The 22,465-nt window shown below is 42.6% G+C and overlaps 2 protein-coding genes across 2 annotated transcripts; one reads left to right on the forward strand and one right to left on the reverse strand.

Annotated features, from left to right (window-relative positions):
• The first annotated feature begins 14 nt into the window (after positions 1-14).
• On the forward strand, positions 15-3,853 carry pold2 (polymerase (DNA directed), delta 2, regulatory subunit). The gene is made up of 11 exons (XM_030416584.1): positions 15-337; positions 547-779; positions 866-987; positions 1,084-1,207; positions 1,315-1,429; positions 1,521-1,719; positions 1,849-1,929; positions 2,077-2,234; positions 2,328-2,455; positions 2,550-2,651; positions 3,286-3,853. Exons 2-11 carry the CDS (start codon positions 554-556, stop codon positions 3,444-3,446), a joined length of 1,416 nt encoding a protein of 471 aa, XP_030272444.1. The 5' UTR covers positions 15-337; positions 547-553; the 3' UTR covers positions 3,447-3,853.
• aebp1b (AE binding protein 1b) lies at positions 3,644-20,567 on the reverse strand. Its single transcript, XM_030416583.1, has 23 exons — positions 20,350-20,567; positions 19,694-20,156; positions 18,024-18,188; positions 17,879-17,935; positions 16,751-17,158; positions 14,792-14,866; positions 14,224-14,286; positions 13,839-13,922; positions 11,552-11,623; positions 11,350-11,459; positions 10,824-10,963; positions 10,332-10,416; positions 9,964-10,108; positions 9,791-9,879; positions 9,270-9,393; positions 8,766-8,962; positions 8,432-8,608; positions 7,371-7,534; positions 6,796-7,247; positions 6,533-6,672; positions 5,158-5,257; positions 4,876-5,042; positions 3,644-4,560 (listed from the first exon to the last, which is right to left on the reverse strand). Exons 2-23 carry the CDS (start codon positions 19,935-19,937, stop codon positions 4,189-4,191), a joined length of 3,630 nt encoding a protein of 1,209 aa, XP_030272443.1. The 5' UTR covers positions 19,938-20,156; positions 20,350-20,567; the 3' UTR covers positions 3,644-4,188.
• Between the last annotated feature and the right edge of the window lie 1,898 nt (positions 20,568-22,465).

Genomic DNA, 22,465 nt, shown 5'->3' on the forward strand with positions numbered 1-22,465 from the left:
GAGAAAAACAAAAATCGTCTAGGCTTTTTAAACCTTATATTTTATATACCCAGTATTCTCTCATTTACTCTAAAATATAAATATATGTCATTTTCGTTTAGGTTGTATCGTTCTTTGGTCATTGTGTCACTCCTAAATCATATTTTGTCTTTCTTTGCACGCAGTTCTCGCGAGAATACGCGTTCGCCTTAAGGCAAACCCCAGTGATGTTTAGGGGGGTAATTTCGCGGGAATCGTATGTTTTTTGCTCGCTGACAAGAATTCAGTTATCAGAAAATATAGCTTATAACCTGATTTAAGACAAGTAATACCGCAGCTCGACTTTACCTCTGTAAAGGTAAGAGTGTTAAAAATGTCACATTTGCCGTACTCTCAGGAAAGTTGGCACGTTTTGGTAGAGCTCACGCAGCACGACTAGCTGTCATTAACGTTAAGTTATGCTAACATCCTTGACTTGCTAGAAACAAAAATAAAAACGCTTTTCTGGCAGCCATCAACTGTATATGTACCGACGTAGATGCAAACTCATCTCTTCATCTGCTTCAGGACAGTCATGTTCTCCGACCTGAGCGCCCAGACGGAGGGCTCCTCTCTGCTCTGCCGCCCTGCCTCCGAGGACCAGGGCCCGGTGTTTGAGAGGATGTCGCTGTCCTACAGTCTCTGCTCGGATCAATACAGAGTGGGGGAGAGGAGTTTTAGTCGCCAGTATGCTCACATTTACGCAGCACGACTCATGCAGATGAGGCCGTTGCTGTCAGAGAGAGCCCAGCAGAAGTGGGGTAAACTGAGGACATCTTGGACTCTAAAGCATCTGAATCATATGTCCATACATATTCTAATCATTGTCTTTTTCGGTCTCTGCCAGGATCAAATGTGCTCATCAGGAAGCTGTGTGATCTCCAGACAGGGGAACAGTGTTGCATTGTGGGAACCTTGTTTAAGCGTATGGACTTGCAGCCATCTATTCTGAGGGAGATCAGCGATGAGGTATGTAGTCATGCAAAACACACCAGCTGACGAAATATAAATCAGCTGCTGGCGTGTTTCATGTGTCCCTTCTTTGCCGCTTTTTCTCTTCTTCAGCACAACTTACTGCCCCAGCCTGCAAGAGCCAAATACATCAGTGAGACAGACGAGCTCATCCTGGAGGACGAGCTGCAAAGGATCAAACTGGAGGGCAAAATTGACAGAGACAAGTGTGTCACAGGTCAGGACCTTTCTTGTGGTCGAACCAACGAAGGATCACAGTAATGCGTCACTCACATACAGCTGTGGTCACGTCTCTTGTCAGCCATGGGGTCTCCTCTCTTTCAGGTAGCGTTATTGCAATATATGGAGCCGAGAGGAACGATGGGAAGTTCACAGTTGAGGACTTTTGCATGGCCGATCTTCCTCTGCAGACACCAAGGCCTGCACTCAGCTCTGACAGGTAAACACACACACACACACACACACACAGACAGCTTAAACGCTCGACTTTTAAGGTTAAAGATTCTAATGCCGTTATCTGTGTCATCCAGGTTTGTGCTCCTGGCTTCAGGACTTGGTCTTGGCAGTAGTCATGCCGACAGCATGCTGGGGCTACAGTTGCTAATTGACATGGTGACCGGGCAACTCGGCGATCAGGGGGAGCAGAGTGGGGCAGCAACCATTTCCAGGGTTCTACTGGCTGGAAACCTGCTCAGCCAAAGCACCCAGGACAAGGACGCCGCGACGAAGGTAGCTAGCACTGCTCTCAACCTGACACACATATATTTACATTCTGTATCTCTCTTACTAGTTTTACTCTTTCAGAAAAGAGGTTGAACGTTTACTGAAATACCTGTTTTACCCTCTCTTTGTGTCAAGCCCAAGTACCTCACCAAGAAGACTCAGGCTGGTAGTGTGGAGGCCATTCGTCTGCTGGATGAGCTGCTGCTTCAGCTCGTGGTGAGTCTGACTCATCGAATTGAAACAAGACTTATCATTCATAACAAATGACTGAATAGTTGATCATGAAAATCGTTTTTAGCTCCAAATTGAGTTGTCATAACTACAGAGAAAGTGTCACTGTGTCACTGCCTCCTGCTGTTCCAGGCCTCACTTCCAGTGGATGTTATGCCGGGCCAGTTTGACCCCACCAACTACACCCTCCCACAGCAGCCTCTCCATCGCTGTATGTTCCCCCTGTCCTCGGTGTATCCCACACTACAGTTGTCCTCCAATCCATACATAGCTAACATTGATGGAGTGAGGTGAGCAACACCATACACAGTCACTATCTTCCTTGCTTCTAGTCTTAGTAAGTGTGTGGATCCTGGAGCTTGTTTGTTTGTTATTCCCCAAAGGTTCTTGGGCACATCAGGTCAGAATGTCAGTGACATTCAGAAGTACAGCAGCATGGACAGTCACCTGGAAATACTTGAGGAGACGCTACGACTCAGACACCTGGCACCCACAGCGCCAGATACACTCGGTTAGTCAGACAAATTGATGCAGGATATGACAAAAACCTTTTGCGTGATATTGGTTCGGATTGTCACAATGTTTTCTTTGCATTTTTATGTCAGGTTGTTACCCATTTTACCAAAAAGACCCTTTCATCTTGGAGGAGTGTCCCCACGTCTACTTCAGTGGCAGCGCTCCAACTTTTGATTCCAAGCTCATTAAAGGTCAGTGTGTAATCTGAACATGTACATCATAATATTCTGTCTTTAGACTGAACATAGAAACCCTCTTTTTTCATTTGAAGCTTCTCTTTTCATGATTTCAAATAAAGCCTCAAATGTCTTCATCTTCATCCTACGTGGTGGTTTTGGCTTGTTTAAATAGATAAACCGTCTTTATTGACTGTAAATGAACCAAACTAGCGTTTTATTTTATAAGACACATTTCTACAGTCATTGTGGTTATCAAACTGATGACATCTTAATGGAGCACGGAGCGCAAAGAAAAAGCAGACCCATACTATGATCTATTTTTTAATTACTGAAGAAATTTACTATAGTATTGCTCAAGCAGAAATCTGTGTGTTTGTATTTTGTGAAAGCACCAATAGTCATCCCTACAGTATTGTCTCGATATCAAGGTATTTGCTCAAAAATATTGTGATATTTTATTTAATGGTCCAGTGCTAGCATTTATGAAGTGATTTGTGGAGATTTCAAAATATTTTGATACATACGGTGTATCCAAATATAGCCAAAAAATATTGTGATATTATGTGCAGGCCGTATTGCCTAGCCCTACTGTTTTCCTTCTTAATAATGTGCCAACATATTTCCTCTTCTCCTCTTCTTCTGCCAGGTCCGGATGGCCAGGAGGTCCTTTTGGTCACTATTCCAGAGTTCAGTAGCACCCAGACAGCTTGCCTGGTCAATCTACGTACTCTTGAGTGTGAGCCCGTCAGCTTCTCAGCTTTCTCTGCTGACGAGGATGAGGAAAGTGAGATGAACATCAGCCACTGAGGGTCCACATCCACACACGACTGCAGTCCACACATACACATTCAGACTAATTTCTGTTGATCACAGACTCATCACATCAACATTGGGCTGATTATCACACTCCTTGTTACACTGCTATCAATGTCATGAAGATCAAGGAATTGTTGTTAAACAGAAATCAGTGTTCACGAAGCTGCTAAAAAAAGAGAAGACTAGAGTTGTGTATTAACAAGCGTTTATTTGAAAAATAACTCTTCTGACCCAACTTGTCTGAGGAAACGTGACAGAAGATTCTTTCCCTCTGACTCTGTTACCAGCTTTGAACAAATGCTTTTTAAAACCTTTAGTGACGGTTTATACTTTAAAAATATGTCTGCCATGGATGAAAACAGTGTAAATAATTAAACTCTGGTGAAGTAAAAAAAAAAGTCATGACTTTTGCTTATGTGTATTTGACAACCCTACAATATAAAACCTGTTCATGAAGCAAAAAGACAGAGCAAGTCAGAAAAATGCAATGTGATCTGTCAAAGTGAACTATGATTAATTAACAGGGTCCATTTCTATGAAGAGACACTTTGGTAAGTATTAGATACACTATCTTTATACAATGAATGTAGTTAATATTCAGCACCTTGTCATTACTTATACACAAACCTGTGACCCTTGTGTGATTCTTTATGAACCTGCTCAAAGTACAACAAGGCAACAAACTACAGGAGGAGAGAACAGCTGTGTGTTTACTGAGTCGTGTGTGTTTAGTTTAATAGTCATCGATCTTGTACTCATAGTTATAATCCAGGAAGGAGTCTGTGAAACCGCCAGGTGTCGAGGACTGACCCTCCCCTATGACCCACGAGTCGTACCAGGATGTGGTGGTCTCTGGTGTTGTGGGAATTGTAGTTGTCGGGGGCAACGTCGTTGTCGTTCTTAACCTCAGTAATCTCTGTTGGCGAAGGCGACGGAGACGAGCTATCCTGAGCCTCCTCCGCCTCTCGGCGCTGATTCTTGAGTTCTCTGAATACCCGTTGTTGCTGTCAACCACACGCCTGTTGCCATTAGTGACTGCAGGGTTCTGTACTCTGTTGTTACTGTAGCTGAGTCGGATTGGCTTGTTGCCGTGGAGGGCCATGATCTGTAGATAAATGATGAAAGACACTTTAAGAACAGGGTTTATACGAAGTCTTGAAAGTTTAGAAAATGCTTAATTTTAGACTCAACCAATTTATCGATTGGCCAATATTGGCCTATCACAGATAATATCGGTACCGGCGCAGTATTGTCTGAAATGTGGCAATGTGAAAATATTCTTGTGTTTTTAATGCAGTGAGATTTTAATGCAAAAAAGATGCTGGGGGTAGTTTATAATAAATTACAATCCCAGGAGAAGTTGACTGTTTCAGTGCTCTGATGTCATTTTGAACAATAAAGGGTTTGGTCTGTGCCTCACCTGTTTAATGCGGTCCCAGTTGGACTTGGCCAGGTTGAAGCTGCAGGCGGTTGCTCCTGACTGGTAACCCACCACACAGAGTTTGGTCACAGGGGAGAAGCCCTCAGCTCGAGCCGTCACGCGGTACTCGCCCGGGTTGAGCAGCCGCCAGTAGTCCCCTGTTGGTGCTACAATGACAGAGGAGATAGACCTTTTGTTTCAAGCACAGAGGGTGTATGTTGTGGTTCAAAGTTAAAACATGTTAGAGTCAGTAAGGGGAAGACGAGAAATCCGTCAACAGACCTGTGGTGACATCATGGTTTATTCCCTCTACAGACACTGTGGCATTTGCAATGGCGTTCCCTTGCTGGTCCTTCACAATGCCCCTGATGCCACGATGCACCTACATAGAGAGGGCAATAGTTTAATAAACCTGTTTATTAAAGAGTTAAGTCATGCTAGCAGCTCTGCATTGCGCTAAATGCTAAAAGGCTCACAATGACGATGTATAGAATCTACCTGTATAGCTGGTAGAAAATGTACCATGTGCACCACCATAATTTAGCATGTTAGCGTGCACATTTTGTTTTAATCGGCTCCTAACACAAAGTACAACTGAAGCTGATGGGAATGCCTTTCATTTCATTCATTCATGGAGAAAGTGACATTTTGAACTGATGATGATGGTGCTGGATGAAAAGTCAGGGGATCACAAAATTCAAGAACTCATCCTTCGGGGCCAATTTATATTTGTATCAAAGTTCTTGGAAATCCATCCAATAGTTGTTGAGAGTTCACCAAAAGCCAAACGTGTAAAATGGTGACAGAGGATCAATGCATCCACTTGGGATGTCTTGGCAGCAAAAACGTGTTACCTTACTAAGTATATTTGTCTTACTTCAGGTCAAAACTATCTCATTATACTTAAACCCCCCCCACTGCTGGTGGAGTAGCAGTGATAGACATTATCATCCTATTACAAGACGCTGTGCCATCAAAATGAGTTTGAAGCTGTTATTTTATGGGGAAAAGTTACATAATGTTTTTATATAAGAAAACAATTAGCAAAAAAGTTGCCTTCCATTAAGGTAAATGGAACTCGTTTGTAGATTTTTTTTTTTTTTTTTACTTGTTCCAAGCCAGAACCACCTTGCTAGCATACTTAATTTAGAAGTGGCATTACGGACATTGACTTCCCTTCAGCCATGCTGCTAAAATGACTGAATACGAAAGGTTGGCAAGTTGAATTGGTTCCAAATGTTGCTAAAGTTAAAATATGATGAGTAACATTTGACCAAGTGTTGCTCAATTCAATCTTCTAAAGAGCTAACTCCAAAAAAGTTGGGTTGCATGTAAAACAGAAATAAAAGCACAGAGCAATGATTTTAAAATCCAATCCAAAACCTGTATTCAATTAAACACAGTACAAAGACAAGATATTTAATGTTTAAACTGATGAACATTGTTTTTGTAAATACAAACATAATTTGATTCCTACAACATGCAAAGCGAGAAGAACCACAGCATCCTGGCTTTTTTGGAATCAGAGCTGTACTTAAGTGCCTTTGATTGCATACGTTCTCATAAAGACGCTTAACTATGCATTCCAACCATGAGAGTTCAGAGACGCCAGTCAGTATATCATGTGTCTCATGCTGTGTGAGTATGTGTGACTGACCTGCTCCATGAAGATGAGCATTGCTTCTCTGTTCTTCTCCCACTCATGCACCAACTCATTCTGATGAGGGAACTTATCACATCCCAGGAATATCGACAACTCAAAACAGTTTGTGTTCAGATAGCTGAAATCATTCATACCTGGAGAGGGGAGAACACGCACATTAACCTCAGAGCCTGCACTACACATATTGTCCACCAGAGTGTGTTATAAATGCTTGCAGACCTGCAAAACATATGATGAGCCTACTGGCATCCACTTACTTCCTGTGACTGGCTTCCATTTGGCCCGGTTGACGATGCCATGCCCCCCTGCAGGAGTGCCTCCGTGGCAGGAGCCGTGGTAGTTGTGTGTCATAGACAGGTGTGTAGAGGCGTACGAGACAGCCAGCCATCTGAACAGGGACTCGTCTGCAATCACCCGAGGCTCATCCTCAGGCTCAGAGTGCTGGTAGCCAGCGCTTCTTCCTCTATCATCCTCTTCCTCCTCTCTGTGGCCGTAACCTTGGTTGTAACTGTGGTCATAGCCGTGGTCGTGGCCGTGGTCGTGGCCGTGGTCGTAGCCGTGGTCGTAGCCGTGGCCGTAACCACGGTCATAGCCTTGGCCCCTCCACTCCTCCTCCGGCTCTGCGTATCCCCTTCCCCTCCAGTCCTCCTCTGGCGCCTCGTGATAGCCCTGTCCCCACTCTGTCACATCAAAACCTTCATCTTCATACCTATGAGAAATGATTGTAGTTAATTAATAGGATTGTAACTTGGAGTGTTTTGTGGATGACAAAGGTGGAGGTAAATGAGATCTTAGTAATAAGAGTGTGAAGCAGGGTGACAACAAGTCATACTGTCTCTTCTTGCGGCTGTGGGGTTTCTGGCTCTCGGCAGGCTTGTTGAGACGAAAGCTGTCATAAGGATAGGCCACAATTGACTCCCCGCCCTGGAAGTTCGCACCCAACACAAATGGATAGCTTTTCATCCAGGAGATTATGGCCCTGGTTTCCACAGCAATCTGGAACAAAAACAGGAAGATCAGGATCACACAAACAGTGGAGAAAAAAACTAGGTGAGCAGTATATCCTCATCTTTGTTTGCTGAGTACACCACAATAATTTTTATACAGAACAAAGGTCTTTATTTATACTAAAACATACACTTGCCTATGAGGAGAGGAGTTTTTAAGGGGAAACTCAGAGAAGTCTACAGTAAAATGTAATTGATTTTTGTTCACTACAGTAGGGGTTCTCAACCTTTTGTAACTTAACTCTTGCAACCACCTTCCCAAATAAATGAAAACTGAAACATAAATAAGGATAACAAATATAAGATGTTATCATATTCAATACTTTGCTCAGCACTTATGAGTGCTCGTGTGGTCAAGCTCAAAAGAAGGAGCATGAGAATATGAACAGATGTTTCCACCGGATATACAAACTTTCTTTGATCATGGAGTGTAATGTAGCTTTACAATTTTGTGGCTTGTCACAGAACAAAAAAATGATCATATGATACATGCTGAATTCACAAGAAGGCCCATTTACAATGACATCATCACATAGACTGCCCCCTAAGCACCTCAAACTGTGGCTGACTTCCTGCGTCCCTGGGCGCAGGGTTGTCACCGGCAAATTTTTCATTTAAAAAACTGATCCATTTATGTGTCACCACATCTGAGGGAACATTAAAAGTAGCTAACTCTTGCAAAACGTTTGCTTCTGCCTGATGATGTGCTGTAATTAGTACCATATTCAAACGTAGACGGTCAATAAAAAGATGCTTCTTATTATATGAATTCTTGAGCACACAGATATAATTATAACAATGACTAGTTTTGCCCTAACTGGAGATCTTCTGTCATCAGCATTTTTGAATATCCTGTTCTAAGACACAACAATACCCTGGTCCTTACTGAGCTGTTGAAATCAAAGCCCTCTGGTATGGGTATGTGGTGATTGGGGGTGAGTTTGGGCACCATGCCCTTTTCTTCAGCATCCCACAAGATGCTATTCAGGTCGGGGAAGTTCTGAAAGATGTCAATGCCCTCGTTAGTGAAGTGCCCCGTGGTCCATCCGCTCAGCTCTGATCCCTGCGGGGGAAAAAGTGAGATGAGCTACACATGGAGAAATGTCACCCCAGACCACCAACACAGCATGATTCACTGGCATTTCCCGTTTATTTCTCTCTTTGTTACTTTTTGTTTGTCAGTTAAGAAACATTTTTTTTTTATGAGCACAATCACTGACCGCCTCAAAAGCTTCCTCATGTCCGTCAGGGTTGAGCGAGGGCACCAGGTGGATGCGTATTCCCTCGACCAGCTGCTGGGCTCTGGGGTTTCTGTCTTTGTACTCTTTGCACAGGTACTGCATGAGAAGCAGGATCATCTCCCGTCCCACAGCCTCGTTTCCATGGAGACCCGCCGTGAAGCGAAACTCTGGCTCACCTGCAGAGAAGACCAGACAAGACTGTAGTTATTTGTCTCCTTACTGTAATCAGCTGACTTCCACCTGGTGTTTATTAAGATTTACAAGAATCATCGGTGGTGCCTTTGAGACCCAACAGTCCTCTGGTTTTGATAGAACTAATTTCAGACTGTTGGGACATTGGAGAAACAACTACTGGTTTTGGATTTCCCTAGAATGAAAACGCCCTTTTATAATTTGGTATTGATTGTGAAATATATTGCATGATATGCTGTGTATAAAACATTTTTATTTGCAAATTTCATGGTCATATGAACACATCCCCACCTATTTCGTGCTCTGTCGGGTTGCCGGAGATGATCATGGCCATTATTTCCCGTCCCTTAGAGCTGCGGCCCAGGCTGTAGATGCTGGTGATGTTGGGACACTCGTCGTGCACCGACTTCATAAGCTTAACACATGAGACGAAGGAGACAGTCAGTGTTGAAAGTATCGACTATCATTATATTAACACATTATTTCTGAAATAGCTGATGACTATTAAAACCATGAAACAAATATGCAGCCTATTAAGTTAAAAGATAAATTCAACAATACACAGTAGGCCAATCTGATTTATCTGTGCTACTGAAAAAACATTACAAATCATCAGTTGTTCTCTGAAATTTGGGAATAAGATGGACTCTGTTCTTTTTCAGTCTAATGTTCATGTGGGAGGGTCATTTTGCCTTCCTGGTTTAATGTTGAATTCTTCCTGGGAAATCATGTAGTCTCTGGGAAAATAACTGAGGATTTCTTGTGGCATGCAATCATCCAGCAGACGATGTGAGGATGTAAGGGGTACTCACTGTAACCATGTCTGAATAACTGTGGTGTTTGAACTCCAAGTAATCGACAGGAGTCACTTCGTTTTGCCTGTACTGAACATCAGCTGGATCTGTGAAACAAGAGCGAACAAAATGTGTAATTAATTTCACGTGTGTGCTCATTTTTTAAGTGGGTTCATGTTTTTGAGTCTCACCATGCACGGGGCAGCCGAGGACCTCCAGCCTCATACACAGAGAGCCGTTCCAGCTCTGAGGAATGATTCGGATGTAACGGGCCAGCATGGGCTCTGCCAGCTGGTTCATCACTGGAACGTCCTTATCACTGTTTCCAAAGAACAACTTGGCCAGAGAGAAGGAGGTAATAATGAGTCAGAGAAAGAGGGGGGGAGCAGGATGCAATATTAACTTTTTGTTAAGTGCTAGTTCCAATTTCACTGACCACTCAATGGATTCCTACTGGTTTTTTTTGCTGCTGAGTTAAGCAAATCTACCAGCCACCAGCATATTTCACCAGCATGTGATGTGGTGCATGAGGAAGTGGCATCATTTTAGGTGAACTCACCCAGTCAGCGTATCCATCGTGGATGGTGGTCCATTCTCTGCTGTCATTGCTGAAAGCCAGGAAGTAGGACGTCACAAAGTCATTCCTGAAAGAAAATGATGAGAAGGGTTACAATGATATTGCGATATTTTTGGCGATATCTTGATACACAATATATATTTAGATATTTATCTCAAACAATACTTGAGGCGACCAAATTTAATTGATATTGTACTTTTGCATATCATCACGTCTGAATCAGATTTCTGATGACTAATCATCAGTAATGTCGATATAATGTAATATAAATAAAGTGCCTAAAGGCAGGTAGTTGAAAAGTAAGACACCCTGAAAGTACACTTACGCCATATCATGATATAACAATATCAAAAATCCAAGACGATATGTAGTCTCATATCAGAATAACAATACAGTATCCATTTGCTGCCCAGCCCCAACATCCTCAAAGCAGTACGTTGAGTTTAAAAAAGGGCAGTGTCTTTTTTGTCTTACTCAATAGCAGAGTCTCGTCCTTGAGTTATGACCCCTGTAAACTCTGTCTCCTTGCGAGCGTCGATCTCAAACCAGTGGTTGCTGTCCTCTGAGTTTGCACACCACGCTCCCCCTCTCATGTCATCTTCATCGTCTGAGCCCTGGGAACCACAGAGACCAGAACACATACTGCTAGGTCCTTTGACTCGGTAACAGATTGAGCTCACACACTTTACTGTGCAAATTCAATCCACATATCAGCTTATCATGCACTGACATGCAAGTTATTTAACTCTGCACATACATCACAGATGCCATTATCATTCTGAGTTCAAGGAGGGTAGACAGCAAAAACCTTCAAACAGTTAATCAGCTGATTTAAACATTGCTGAACATAAACTGCCAAAGCAGCTAATGGAAATGACAGACTCAGCAATAACAGTATTTTCCGACATGTTTCCAGTAGCTGGTGCTTATTCTGAGGCTTGGCTGTATGTAAGTGATAGCTGTAGTGTATGTAAGCAGTCCTGCTCTGATTGTTGTGTACCTGCATGTTGAGGCGCGCCCTCTGAGGTGCAAAGCTATACTGAGACATTGACGAGGCTGTGAGCTGGTCTGGCTCGATCTTATGGGACTCCATCCCCAGGGGAGGACACTCTGCCACGTACACAATAGAGAGAATCGAATGATATGTTATTAATTGTATTAGCAAAGTGTATGCAATGTTTTCCAGCTTCACTCAAACTTACTCTTTGGCTCTTTGAAGACACGAGGTCTGTTCCTGGCCCGCTCCTCTGCCTCCTTCAGCTTCTGCACTCTCTCTGGCAGAGGTCAGAAAAACAATCTTAATGCCAAATAAATTGTGCTGTCTTGGCTGAATATTTCCGTTCCCTCCCTGTGCCCAGAAATGATCTAGGAACTCATCATTATTTTGCAGATTTGATATGCCAAAAGCCCCCAAGATGAACTGGGGGGCTGGAAGGCAGTGGTAAAACAACCCAGATGCTCTAATTTCCCTCCCAGTCCACTGTGCTCTGAACACAACTCGGATCATCTTGACCCAGAGGGTTTACTGTTGAAGAAAACAACTGAATCCCATCTATCATTGTCGTCATTTATATTTTGAAATACACCGACCTGCGTGTCACATTGACACGCTAGTTTATTGCGTCTAGTATGCCTGCCATATGTCTTACTGACAGTGGGAATGTGAAACATGTTCAGCTCATGTATAGGCAGACAAGCACATGCACCCACTGAGTGATTTCAGGGGGGCGTGGGTGACCTGTTCAACGGGTGGACGAATAGTTTGTAGATGCTTTCGTGCTGACCAATGATGAAATGTAACATAAAGTACATTCACATTTACCAAAATGTAATCTTAACTGTAGCTGCAAAGCTAAAAGCATTAGCGCACATTCTGTCTGAAGTAGGTGACTGTGCATCCAGGAGATAATCACATCTTTGCAGATTGATTTGGGATCTCAGGGCTTGAGACTTGGATTTCGCAGTATGACCTGTATTGAGGCATGTTGTGTTTTTTCCATTGGATTTTTTCGTGTTTTAAAACAAGCTCCCAGCTGCTTCAGTTGTTTAGCAGAATGCTGCAACGCTGTTCTGCTGTGAAGCTCCTGAAATGTTTTTTTGACTATTACATTCAACTTTCCATCAGCATCAGTTTGAGTAGATAATATCTCAATTTCATTTATGGGTGAACCTTTGACTAGACTTTTACGGTACCTCTTTTTTTATACGTCCACTCCACTTCATTTTTATCTGCAATCAGATCAACAACAAAAGAACCCTGATTCCAGTTGTCAGAGAAATGCAGAATATGGGATCCAATAAAGGGCCAGCCCGATAATCAGTTGACTCATAGTATTTTACTTTTGATACTTAAGTACATTTAATATTGACTTTAAGACTTCACTCAAGTACTATTCATATGGCTGACTTTCACTTATATTAATATCTTAACATAATATCTTTAATTTTGCAATGCAATTTTATTTGTAAAGCACATCTAAAGCAATATCCTGAAAGCAATTCAATGTGCTTTCCAGGATAATGGAAATACATCATCCAGGCTATCCAGATACAGCGAAAGAGAACAGATTTACACTGCAAAACTGTAGAAGTACAGGTAGTTTTTTTTTGTTGGAGTTTAACAGCGTTGTTAACTGCTGACCTTTCTTTCAATAAAATTCAACTCTGATCCTTATTTATCAGTTGCTAGGGTGGCGGGGGGAGGTGGACTTTTTTTGGCCTCTAAAGGGGGAATATCTGAAAACTTTTGAGATGATGTAAGTGTCGACACACATCTGCATTTGTGCCTCTGTGTCACAGATGAGTGCTTCAAGACTCATAAACGTCTGAATTTATGCCCAAAGTTAGCTAAAAATGCTTTTCACTTCAAGCACAGATAGCAGCGAAGCGTCCACACAGGAAGTGCCCCATTGACACCGGTCTCGACAGTGTTGTATATCATCCTCTCCAGACTCGCCTTAACCGCCGCCTAACCTCACTACACACAGCCGACACGTGGCAAAAAGGAGCTGAATTTGATGTGCATACTTCAGAGCAAAACATTACAACATCATCTGCCTGCTATTCACCCATGGTGTGTTTTTTCTTTGTTACTTTTTACGAATCCACTGCATGCACATCATTCTCAGTTGACCCCCCTCCCCTCATTCGCTTTGCTTCAGCCCAGCTCACAAAAGATTTATGACCTTTTGTTTTTTGGCTGATCTCCATTTTGTTTCGGAAGGATTGAACTCCTGTCCCTGCCAAGCAACTTAAAGCAAGTATCACAGGCCTCCTGACATTGGCATGGCGGGAAATCACATCTGCATTCTGCTATCACAGAAATGTGATCAGAGGCTGGAGACACATTAGAGCTGTTGTCTCTTAGTACTTTTGAACTGAGGTCGCAGGCCACGTTCTCTGCATTGGCAGCGACAGTATCGCATGGAGTCTGACATGACTGTGCAGAGAGCAAGAATAAAAAAAAGGTCTACATCTGGGTTTTCTTACCTCTCTCCTGCTTCTCTCTTTCTTTTTGAGCTCTCTCCCTCTCCTTCTCAACCCATTTGTCGTCTGTCTCGTCTTCTTTCCTCCCTGTGGAAACAGGAAAATCAAGGATAATTTTATGTAAATGCCTTTAAATAAACTAGTGTTTATGCATGTCTTTCTGGGTTTTAGCAAGCCATTAGGAACAATAAACAGTAAAAAGGTCACAAAGGAGCAGTTATAAATCTGGAAAGTTGTTGACCAGAGTTGTTGACCAATTTTCATTGCTGCCTGTTTTGTTGGCAGGAAGTCTCACTGCAGATTAAACAGTGGATCTAATATACAACATTTGTTTACTGATTTGTTTCAGTTGTGTGTGTGTGTGTGTGTGTGTTATGTGTGCACATACTTCCATATTCGTCGTAATCCTCATACCACGTTCCTTCATAGGGAGAAGTGGTTGTTGGCTCCTCTGTGTAAAAAAAGACCAAACATGGAGTCAGACGCCTCATTCAATCACTGAGATGCATCGCTACGTCACAAGTAAGATTTTATGAGAATACATGGTTTACTATGCAAAGTTTTCCAGGTTAGTACAGCCCTGGTTTACGCAACCACGACAACTGTTTTCTATTTGGACGCTGACATGTAATTAAGTTGTTAAATCTTTAATTTACATTTACGAGAATCATAGCAGAGTTCGGATTTGATGACTGAGTAACGTTTTGTTGACTCTGCGGAACCAAGCAAACCCACCCACTACTGTTTAAATAAGTAGGGCAGGTTTGCTCACAGTCTCACTATAATGTTATTCCCATGTGTTGCTCATGATTTCTCATCTGCTTCCACCCGAAAAGGCACAGATGGAATGGACATTTCGTCTACATCTCAAGCCTATAAAGATTTCTTACTAGTTACCTGCCTAATTTCAGTTCAATTTGATGTATTTCTAATGTGTTTAAAGGGACCGCAGTTACCTGGTAGGGTTTCTACTTCGATTTCAGGGCTGACTTCTTTACCATCAGGGAATGGAAGATTATCTGGAGCCTCAACTGCAGGGGTGTAAAAACAAAACAATAAAATATTTAAAAGGTCAAACAGGAGATTAAATTAGTGTCAGAAGCAGACGGGGCAACAGGAGAAAGTAACTCTGAGTGTGACTGAATCAGTGGAAACGTTGGAAGCGCAGGGGTGCTGTACAGTTTGCTGGAAACACAGAGTAATGAGAACATGTCATTCTGGTCCAGAGTGTCGCAGAGCCACAAGACCCACTGTTTCCTACATCTGATCCTGTGGAAAATTAGTTCAGTCACTGCTGAAGATGAAGATGGAGATCCTGAAAAGGATATTTGTACCTGGTATTACCTATTCAGCTTCATACAAAAATAGTAGAACAACGACTTTTGATTATCAGAGAGCTGACTTTGGAGGATCCTGTGCAATAAATATAATCTAATGGGTGTTGATTTTGAATTACAAGTTGTCTAGAAAAAAATCACTGATCATTATTTAAGATAACAAAGCAAGCCGGTCTTTTGCTTCAACAACAGTGGGTGATTAATGATTACTTGAAATCTTTAGCTGCAATTCATAACAAATGTTTTGTTTGCTTGGTTTCTTTAACTTCGGAGCCGTTCTAGAACTCATACCATCCAGAATGGTTGACAGAATGTACGACAGATCATTTAAAGACCACATCAAATCAAGTTGTTTAGAAAAATCGGCAGCTTTTTGTGTTTTCCCAAGCAGGATTTTTCTAATTTAAGGAAATGTACGAGTCTTTTTCTACAAGCGTGCAGAGATGAGTCATGTGGTGTTCTCTCTGATTCAAATCAAAATGTTATTTACTGATGGAGAACAACTTCCTGCACTCTTTCTTTGAAACACATTTTCAGCCTCAGATCTCAAACCTAGAATCACTGATCAACTGTATGCTTGGCTATTAGCAGCACAGTAAAATAAGCAGCGATGAGGCAGCGTGGTGCGTGTAGTAATCAAACTTGAAACCGCTGGTGAAAAATGCAGTGCAAACAAGCCCTATAACTAAACAGTTGTTCGTGCAACATTATTTCTTGTTTTTGTCTACTTTATCAGCTGACATCACAAGCAATTTTGAGTTCATTAACACCAGCACGTGAGTCAACACAACTAGCTGGCCCTAGAGTTAAAGCAGCTATATACAACTTTCCTTTTTGCTGATTCTGGTGGACCCTGTGGACGAAATTGGTAAAAGCACCATTGCAAAGCTCTCGATTTGGCTATTAGAGCCAGAAACACACTACATGTTTTATCATTTTGTGATGTGTGTGATCACTATGTGAGACTACATTCCCTATTAACGTTATGACTTCATAATAATGCGCTGTTGTTAAGATAAAGCTCAATAACTATTGTAGGCCTGTTGTTCTGCTGCTCTCCAGTAATACATAGGAATCACTGCCGTGCCACCAGACTACTGATCAGCTTCTTTCCTCAGGCAGTGAGACTCTGCAATTCATCCTCAGCACTCTACCATAAAAAATGGTTTTCATTTTTGGAATTCAACCTGGTAACAGGCAATAAGAAAAACTAAGAACAATACAGAAATATCAAAATTCTTGCTGATGGTCTCATTTGCTTATCTGTATCATATAAAGGCATCTTTATTACGTTGAGAGTGTTTGATAACCAGTTAAAAAAGGTCCTCAAAAATATTTTTTTAGTTTAGTTTCAGTCTTCTCAGCCTCAACATTTGTTACAGTTATTATTAATCGTATAATCTGTTTTTTTTCAGCACCTACTGTCTCTACTCAAATCATTTTCTTTGTTGAGATAAATGATCATCGCAACGATAATGGTCCTCATTATGGTTTCATCTCAAGCTATTCATGTTTGATAAACTGTCACCCCACAGACATTCTGATTCAAAACAAAGCAAGAATATGAGTCAGACATACATGTGGCGTCCCAGTAATCACTGTCATCTGTCCCTGCCTTCCCATCAACCTCGGGCGCAGGGGGGGTAGGGTCCACCTCTTGCCAGTAGCTGTCATAGTTGTCAGTCACAGGAGCATATGGTTCCTTCTCCTCTGGTTTCCAGTAGTCATCATAGTTGTCAGGCGCTGGAGTGGACAGCTCTGTCTCCTCTGGTTTCCAGTAATCATAGTTGTCAGGTGCTGGAGTGGACAGCTCTTTCTCTTCTGGTTTCCAGTAATCATCATAAGCGTCTGTTACTGGAGCAGATGGGTCTTTCTCTTCTGGTTTCCAGTAGTCATAGGGAAGATCTGTCATTGTAGTCTCAGGCTCAGGCCTGGAGGGTGTGGGATCAACCTCCCAGTAGTCATCGTCTGGCTTCCAATACTCGTCTGACAGAAAAACAGATGGAAAGGTAGACTAAGATGTCAAGACTAAAATATTCAAATGGTTATTCGATTTAGACACTTTTTACACTGCTTTTTAGTTTTAAATGGGTTGTGAATGTAATATGCAAGGCTTAAAATGAACAAAACATTCTTAGAAATACGATACAGCTACCATGATACAAACTGTTCCTTCTCATTTTGGGGAGATCGAGAATTGTCTTTTCATTGTTCATCACCCCAAGCGTTTATTTCACTAATTCCTTTTACAATTAATACAAAAAAGTCCTCAATGAGTGACACATGGTTGGTGCATGGTTGGTCATCAAGGTGTTGACTATGTAATTCTCTTGTTTTGCCCAGTAAATGTGCACATTTTAAAAAGCTTTCAAGTGACATCACTTGACGCAGTAATTGCGCAGCTCCCTCTGGAGCCTAATAAGACTATAAAAGGCTTTATAAAACTTTAACTTTTATAAAACCTTCTGCATACGCAGCCAAACTTCCAAGGAACTGTAAACACAAATAGACTTTGATGTTAGAAAAGGGTGGAGCGCTCTTTAAATTCTTCATGCTTTGCCTTTTTTGTTGTAATAATGGAGGAAAGTATTGGAACAACCCAGTGGTATATTTTGAGATATAAGGTATAAGGGTCCAAATAATTTTTTTTTTTTAAAAAACAATGTGAAGGGTATTGCCAATCCCATTTATTTGTGTGTCACTCACCAACATCAGGATAGGGGTAGTCTGTATATGGCTCAGTGGGTGGCTCAGTCGGGATCGCTGGAGGCAGCAGACAGACACAAGGTCAACAACATTCATCCAAGTCATTCAAGTACAAACTTGGCTCACTGCTCTGTTCTGTCCTCACGTGTTGTTGTTGTTGGTGGTAGAGTTGTGGTCGTCTGCCTGTCCTTCTTCTTTCCCTTCTTGTCAGTTTTGGGCTTTTTGGTGGCGTTGGGGTCCTTATTCTTTTTCTTGTCCTTCTTCTTCTTTTTGCCTTCCTCTGGCGCTCTCCTCACCCTGCCCAACAAACCTGGAAAGAGGAGGAACACAGGAAAAGAGGGAGGTTTTACATAACTAGAATACGTATTCATGCATTAATGATGAATGAAACTGAATTCAAAATGAACCCTCTTCAGCTGTTATCACTTTATTTTTCATGTGCTGAAGACCAACATTTTCTCAGCAGGTCAAACTCTTTCCAGTACCAATCAGATTGTTAATCTGAAAAATTGTTAATCGACGATTCATAATGAGGACTGAAGTGAAAACTCCAAGCTTATGCAATTCTGATTCTTATTTTTTTTTTCTTGTTGTATCTCAATTATTTCTTTCCTGCAAAGTCATAACTCAGCGATGGCAGGGAAAATCCAGACAGCCAGAAGCATTTCAGTGGTTGCTTGAGGTCCATCAGTATTTCCCCCTGAGGTTGTCTGAAGTTCTGAGGCACTTCATGGAAAACACTTCTCTCTCTTTCCACTCGTTGTGCTCCGTCAACCACAATTAAGTTTTCTTTGATGTCACTAAATCCGTCCAAATACCCAATAAACGTATCACTATCACCTCAGCTACATCCTGCCATAAAGCAAAAACCCATCAGTGAGACTCATCAGAGGGTTAGTTTGGATTTCAAGCTTAGTTAGAAAGCTCCGGAGAAGAGGTCTATTACACATATCGGGCATGACTGTGCATCAGAGTCAGCATTAATCATGTGGGGCGCACAACGGCAGTGGAAAAGGTCAGTGTCATAAAAATCTGCCTGCAAGATGCTTGACTCAGTGTCTTCTCCTCTTGTCTGGTGTGAGCCAAAGAAATCCATCTAGTCTAGTTGTTCCCTCCTGTGTAGTGGACAAGGGAGGACCTGGACTTGCTTGTACCTGTTGGAGCTGTTGGCGACCGAACAGTTTTTGGGAAGTTTCATTTGTTCACTCACAGTTTTTCACACACAGGCCTGAAATACACATGCATGCACAAACAGGACCTATGTCACATGCATAAATGTATATAGCGATGTCAGGTCGAGGTGTCTGTCATGTAGTCAGGCACCCTGAGCAGTTAGGAGGCTCAGTGCCTTGCTCGAGGGCAGCCTGACAGTGCCCAGGAGGTGGACTACCGGCTACCAGTCCACGCTACACGCTGACTGGTCTGTGCAGTCTTGAACTAGCCACCCTCTGGTCCCTAAGTCCAGTCTCCACAGACCGAACTACAGTCCCCCCAACCACCACCCTATCTCATCTCATCAAGGGTAGGAGGGCTTCCAAGGAGCTCCATTCATTGGACAGTATGCACTCAAATACTGAGCGTTGTTTTTGTTGAGTTTTTTTGTCTTTTACTAAGCTTTATTGCCCAGCTTGAAACATTTGTTGGAGAGTAATCAAAAAGTAATCCGTTGAACAGGTGATGTTACTTTGAGGAAGTGATTAAAAGTTATATTACTTGTTCTGGGCTGACCAGTAATCTGTCACCGAATACATTCGAAAGCAACCTTCCCATTGCTGTCTGCATTCTATGGTTAAAATGACGTTCTTCTCCACTCACCTGTCTGTGCAGCCTCATCTGTGTCTCTCTTGTGCTTGTTGCTGCTTCCCAATGGGTCCACTGCGAGTCCCTGCTCACTTTCTGGGTCATCCAGGGACTCATCTCGCAGCTGATCCCCTGCCTGCCTCTCCTCTGCAGTCTGCCGGAGAGAAACTATCCCCCCAGCACTCTCCCCTCCTCTGGGGATCAGTAGGCAGCACAGGGCCAGCAGAGCCACAGGCACAACCACAGTCTGGCTTCTCATATCTGCTGCTCTTCCAACTGCAGAATCCTTTGGTTTGGAGCTTGTTACTTCTCGCGCTCTCTCTCTCAGCCGTCCAGTGCCGAATCCAACGCCGTCTCTCCACCAGAAGACTTAATTTTCACCCTTTTCCTCCCTTGCAATGTGATCCACACTTTTTACTCCAGCAGGGAAACTTCTGGAGCTCCTCACAGCCACAGTGTCAGGCACACTCAGACAGGGCTAGACAGAGATGGAGTGGGAGGGGGGTAGGGATAGGCAGGGAGGGAAGGGAGGTGGGTTAAAGAGAGGGAGACAGAGGGAGAGGGATGCAGAGTAAAGTAGCAATCCAGTCAAATGAATAGACTGAGTTCCTAATTGCCCCGCAGCTAGGGTCAGCTGAGAAAACAGCATAAGGCCAGAGGATTCCCCTCACCTGGCTGACGAGTCACAACAGGTGCAGAGCTCAGACAGGAGATGGGGGGAGGAGGATAAGGGAGGGCAGGTGAAGCCTCAGACAGCAGGGGTGGAGATAACAGCTCCAGCTCTTCTTCGCCCAGAGCTCCTGCTGAATGCGTCGCCGGAGAGCTTTTTGCCCTGCAGACTCACCAAAGAGCAGAGCTGCAGGAGAGAAGTGACTCCCAGGACACTGAATTCCACAACAAGAGGAGGAGGAGAAAGGGGGAGGTTAGGGATTTTGTGCGTGTGCGTGTGTTAACAAAACCAAACACCACTAATCATCAGCAGGAGGAATTCAAAGAAAATGAAAACAGGCAGGAGTTGAACATAAATTCTTTTTCAGTCCAGGACTTGTTTTAGTTGGGAGAGGATATTTGCTTTCCATCTCGTTTCGAGGTGCTCCGTCACTCTTTCCTCAGTGTGTTGCGTAGCTCACTGTCTGCTTTCTGGAGAAGAAGTTATGGAAGGCAGGGGGGCCACGGAGGAGCACACACACAGGACGGGAGGATTGTTTGAGCAGATGACAGAATTATAACCTTAAGATTTGGTGTTTTCTTTGCCACCCCCCCCCATCTTCTTCCCCCTCAGTATACTGTTTGGAGAGCTTGTTAGGGCCTTGAACGTCTAGTATTTCCAGTAGTCTAGTCAAAGCACATCCTCCTGTCCTCCCTGGTAATCTAGAGCTGTTCTCAGTGCTCAGTGACGAATGATAGATCCATACAGGGCCCGAAATGAAGCTCGAGGTGAAGATGTAAGACAGAAATGACGACAATTTTGGTGAAACACCCAAATTCTCAGCAACATCAGACTGTGCAAAATATGCCAGAGTAACAAGGGGTTATTTGTGCAGACATTCCTACAAAATGCAATGACCTCAGCTCCAGTTTTTGCTCCAGTTTAAAAAAAGAAAACTCCATCATCACCTGCACTCGTCCATGAGAGGAGGATTACTATCCAGGAAAGTCTGATGTTAAAGCAAAGCAGTCTGTTAAAAACACTGTACAGCTCACTGAAGTCCTGTTAAGTCTGCTCAGACAGTCATGAGAATGACTTCCTCTGAATGGGTCTCAGACTGAGGAAATATTCAGACTGAGGGAATATTCAGACTGAGGCACAAACACCTGCTTGAGTAATTTAGTGCAAACACACTCAGATTGTGAAGAAAATACAACAGAAATGCACTGAAATGAAAACTGACCGTCCATGATTGGATTTTGAGAAAACTATTGCAAAGTGCAACCGTATCCGTGGAGGATATGACTAATACTGTGAAGAATTCAGCAGATAATTCAGACTACAGTAAGGTCAAGCAGAGGCCCTTTCTACTGGCAAGGAGTCAGCCACACACAGGGGAGCCTGCAGGAAAGCTTTTCTTCTTTTTTCCCCCCTTAACTATTTCACAATACAGACAGAAATCTGTACCAGCACTGTCCTCAATAATAAGAGCCAAATTAGAGCATGAAAAACAACACGTGAATCATTTCAGTTACTCAAAGGACATGGATTGGACACAGGCCACAGCAGCTACTTCTAATGGGAAATATTCCTTTTATAATGGAGGGAAGATGATATGGAATATGACAGATCTCATTGGCAAACATATTGTTCATGTTTTAGCTAGATAGCTAATTCATTTTGTAAAATGTGATTTGCTATCAGAAAGAAGGCCTAGGTAGTGAGCTATACGGCGGCAATACATGTTAGCTCTACTATTGACCAGCTACATGAAAGCATGACTATACAGGCCTAATATGAACTTAACTTAAATAATAAATGACACACATGCTTACTTTTACAGTGAAAAGTTGACGTCATACAGATGAAAAGCACACACATTCTCAAGTTAGGACACAGCCTTACCTGTTCTGACGTCACGTTAACCTACAGTATGTTAGCTAGAAGCATTTTAAAATAAACCTAGCTTTTGTCTAAAAACCCAAAAGTTGCAACCAAGACTTTGTTTTAATGCTAAAATGTTGTTTCCAAGTGTAGAAGACTCATAAAGTCAGTTAAATGACTCAGTAATGTCAATTAGCAGTTGGAGCAATTTCTGTCTACAGCTATCTAACAATAATTAGCGGTTAATACTAGCT

The sequence above is a fragment of the Sparus aurata genome, chromosome 5 (genome assembly GCF_900880675.1).
Source record: "Sparus aurata chromosome 5, fSpaAur1.1, whole genome shotgun sequence".
Classification (NCBI taxonomy): Eukaryota; Metazoa; Chordata; class Actinopteri; order Spariformes; family Sparidae; genus Sparus; species Sparus aurata.

Excerpts from the sequence above, each read along its gene's own strand:
- pold2 (XM_030416584.1), top strand. The coding sequence starts at position 554 with ATGTTCTCCGACCTGAGCGCCCAGACGGAGGGCTCCTCTCTGCTCTGC. Across the intron at positions 780-865 it reads GAGAGCCCAGCAGAAGTGGG|GATCAAATGTGCTCATCAGG; the intron begins GTAAACTGAGGA and ends GGTCTCTGCCAG. Across the intron at positions 1,930-2,076 it reads AGCTGCTGCTTCAGCTCGTG|GCCTCACTTCCAGTGGATGT; the intron begins GTGAGTCTGACT and ends CTGCTGTTCCAG.
- aebp1b (XM_030416583.1), bottom strand. The coding sequence starts at position 19,937 with ATGAGAAGCCAGACTGTGGTTGTGCCTGTGGCTCTGCTGGCCCTGTGC. Across the intron at positions 11,460-11,551 it reads TGTCTTCAAAGAGCCAAAGA|AGTGTCCTCCCCTGGGGATG; the intron begins GTAAGTTTGAGT and ends TGTACGTGGCAG. Across the intron at positions 7,248-7,370 it reads CACAGCCGCAAGAAGAGACA|GTATGAAGATGAAGGTTTTG; the intron begins GTATGACTTGTT and ends CATTTCTCATAG.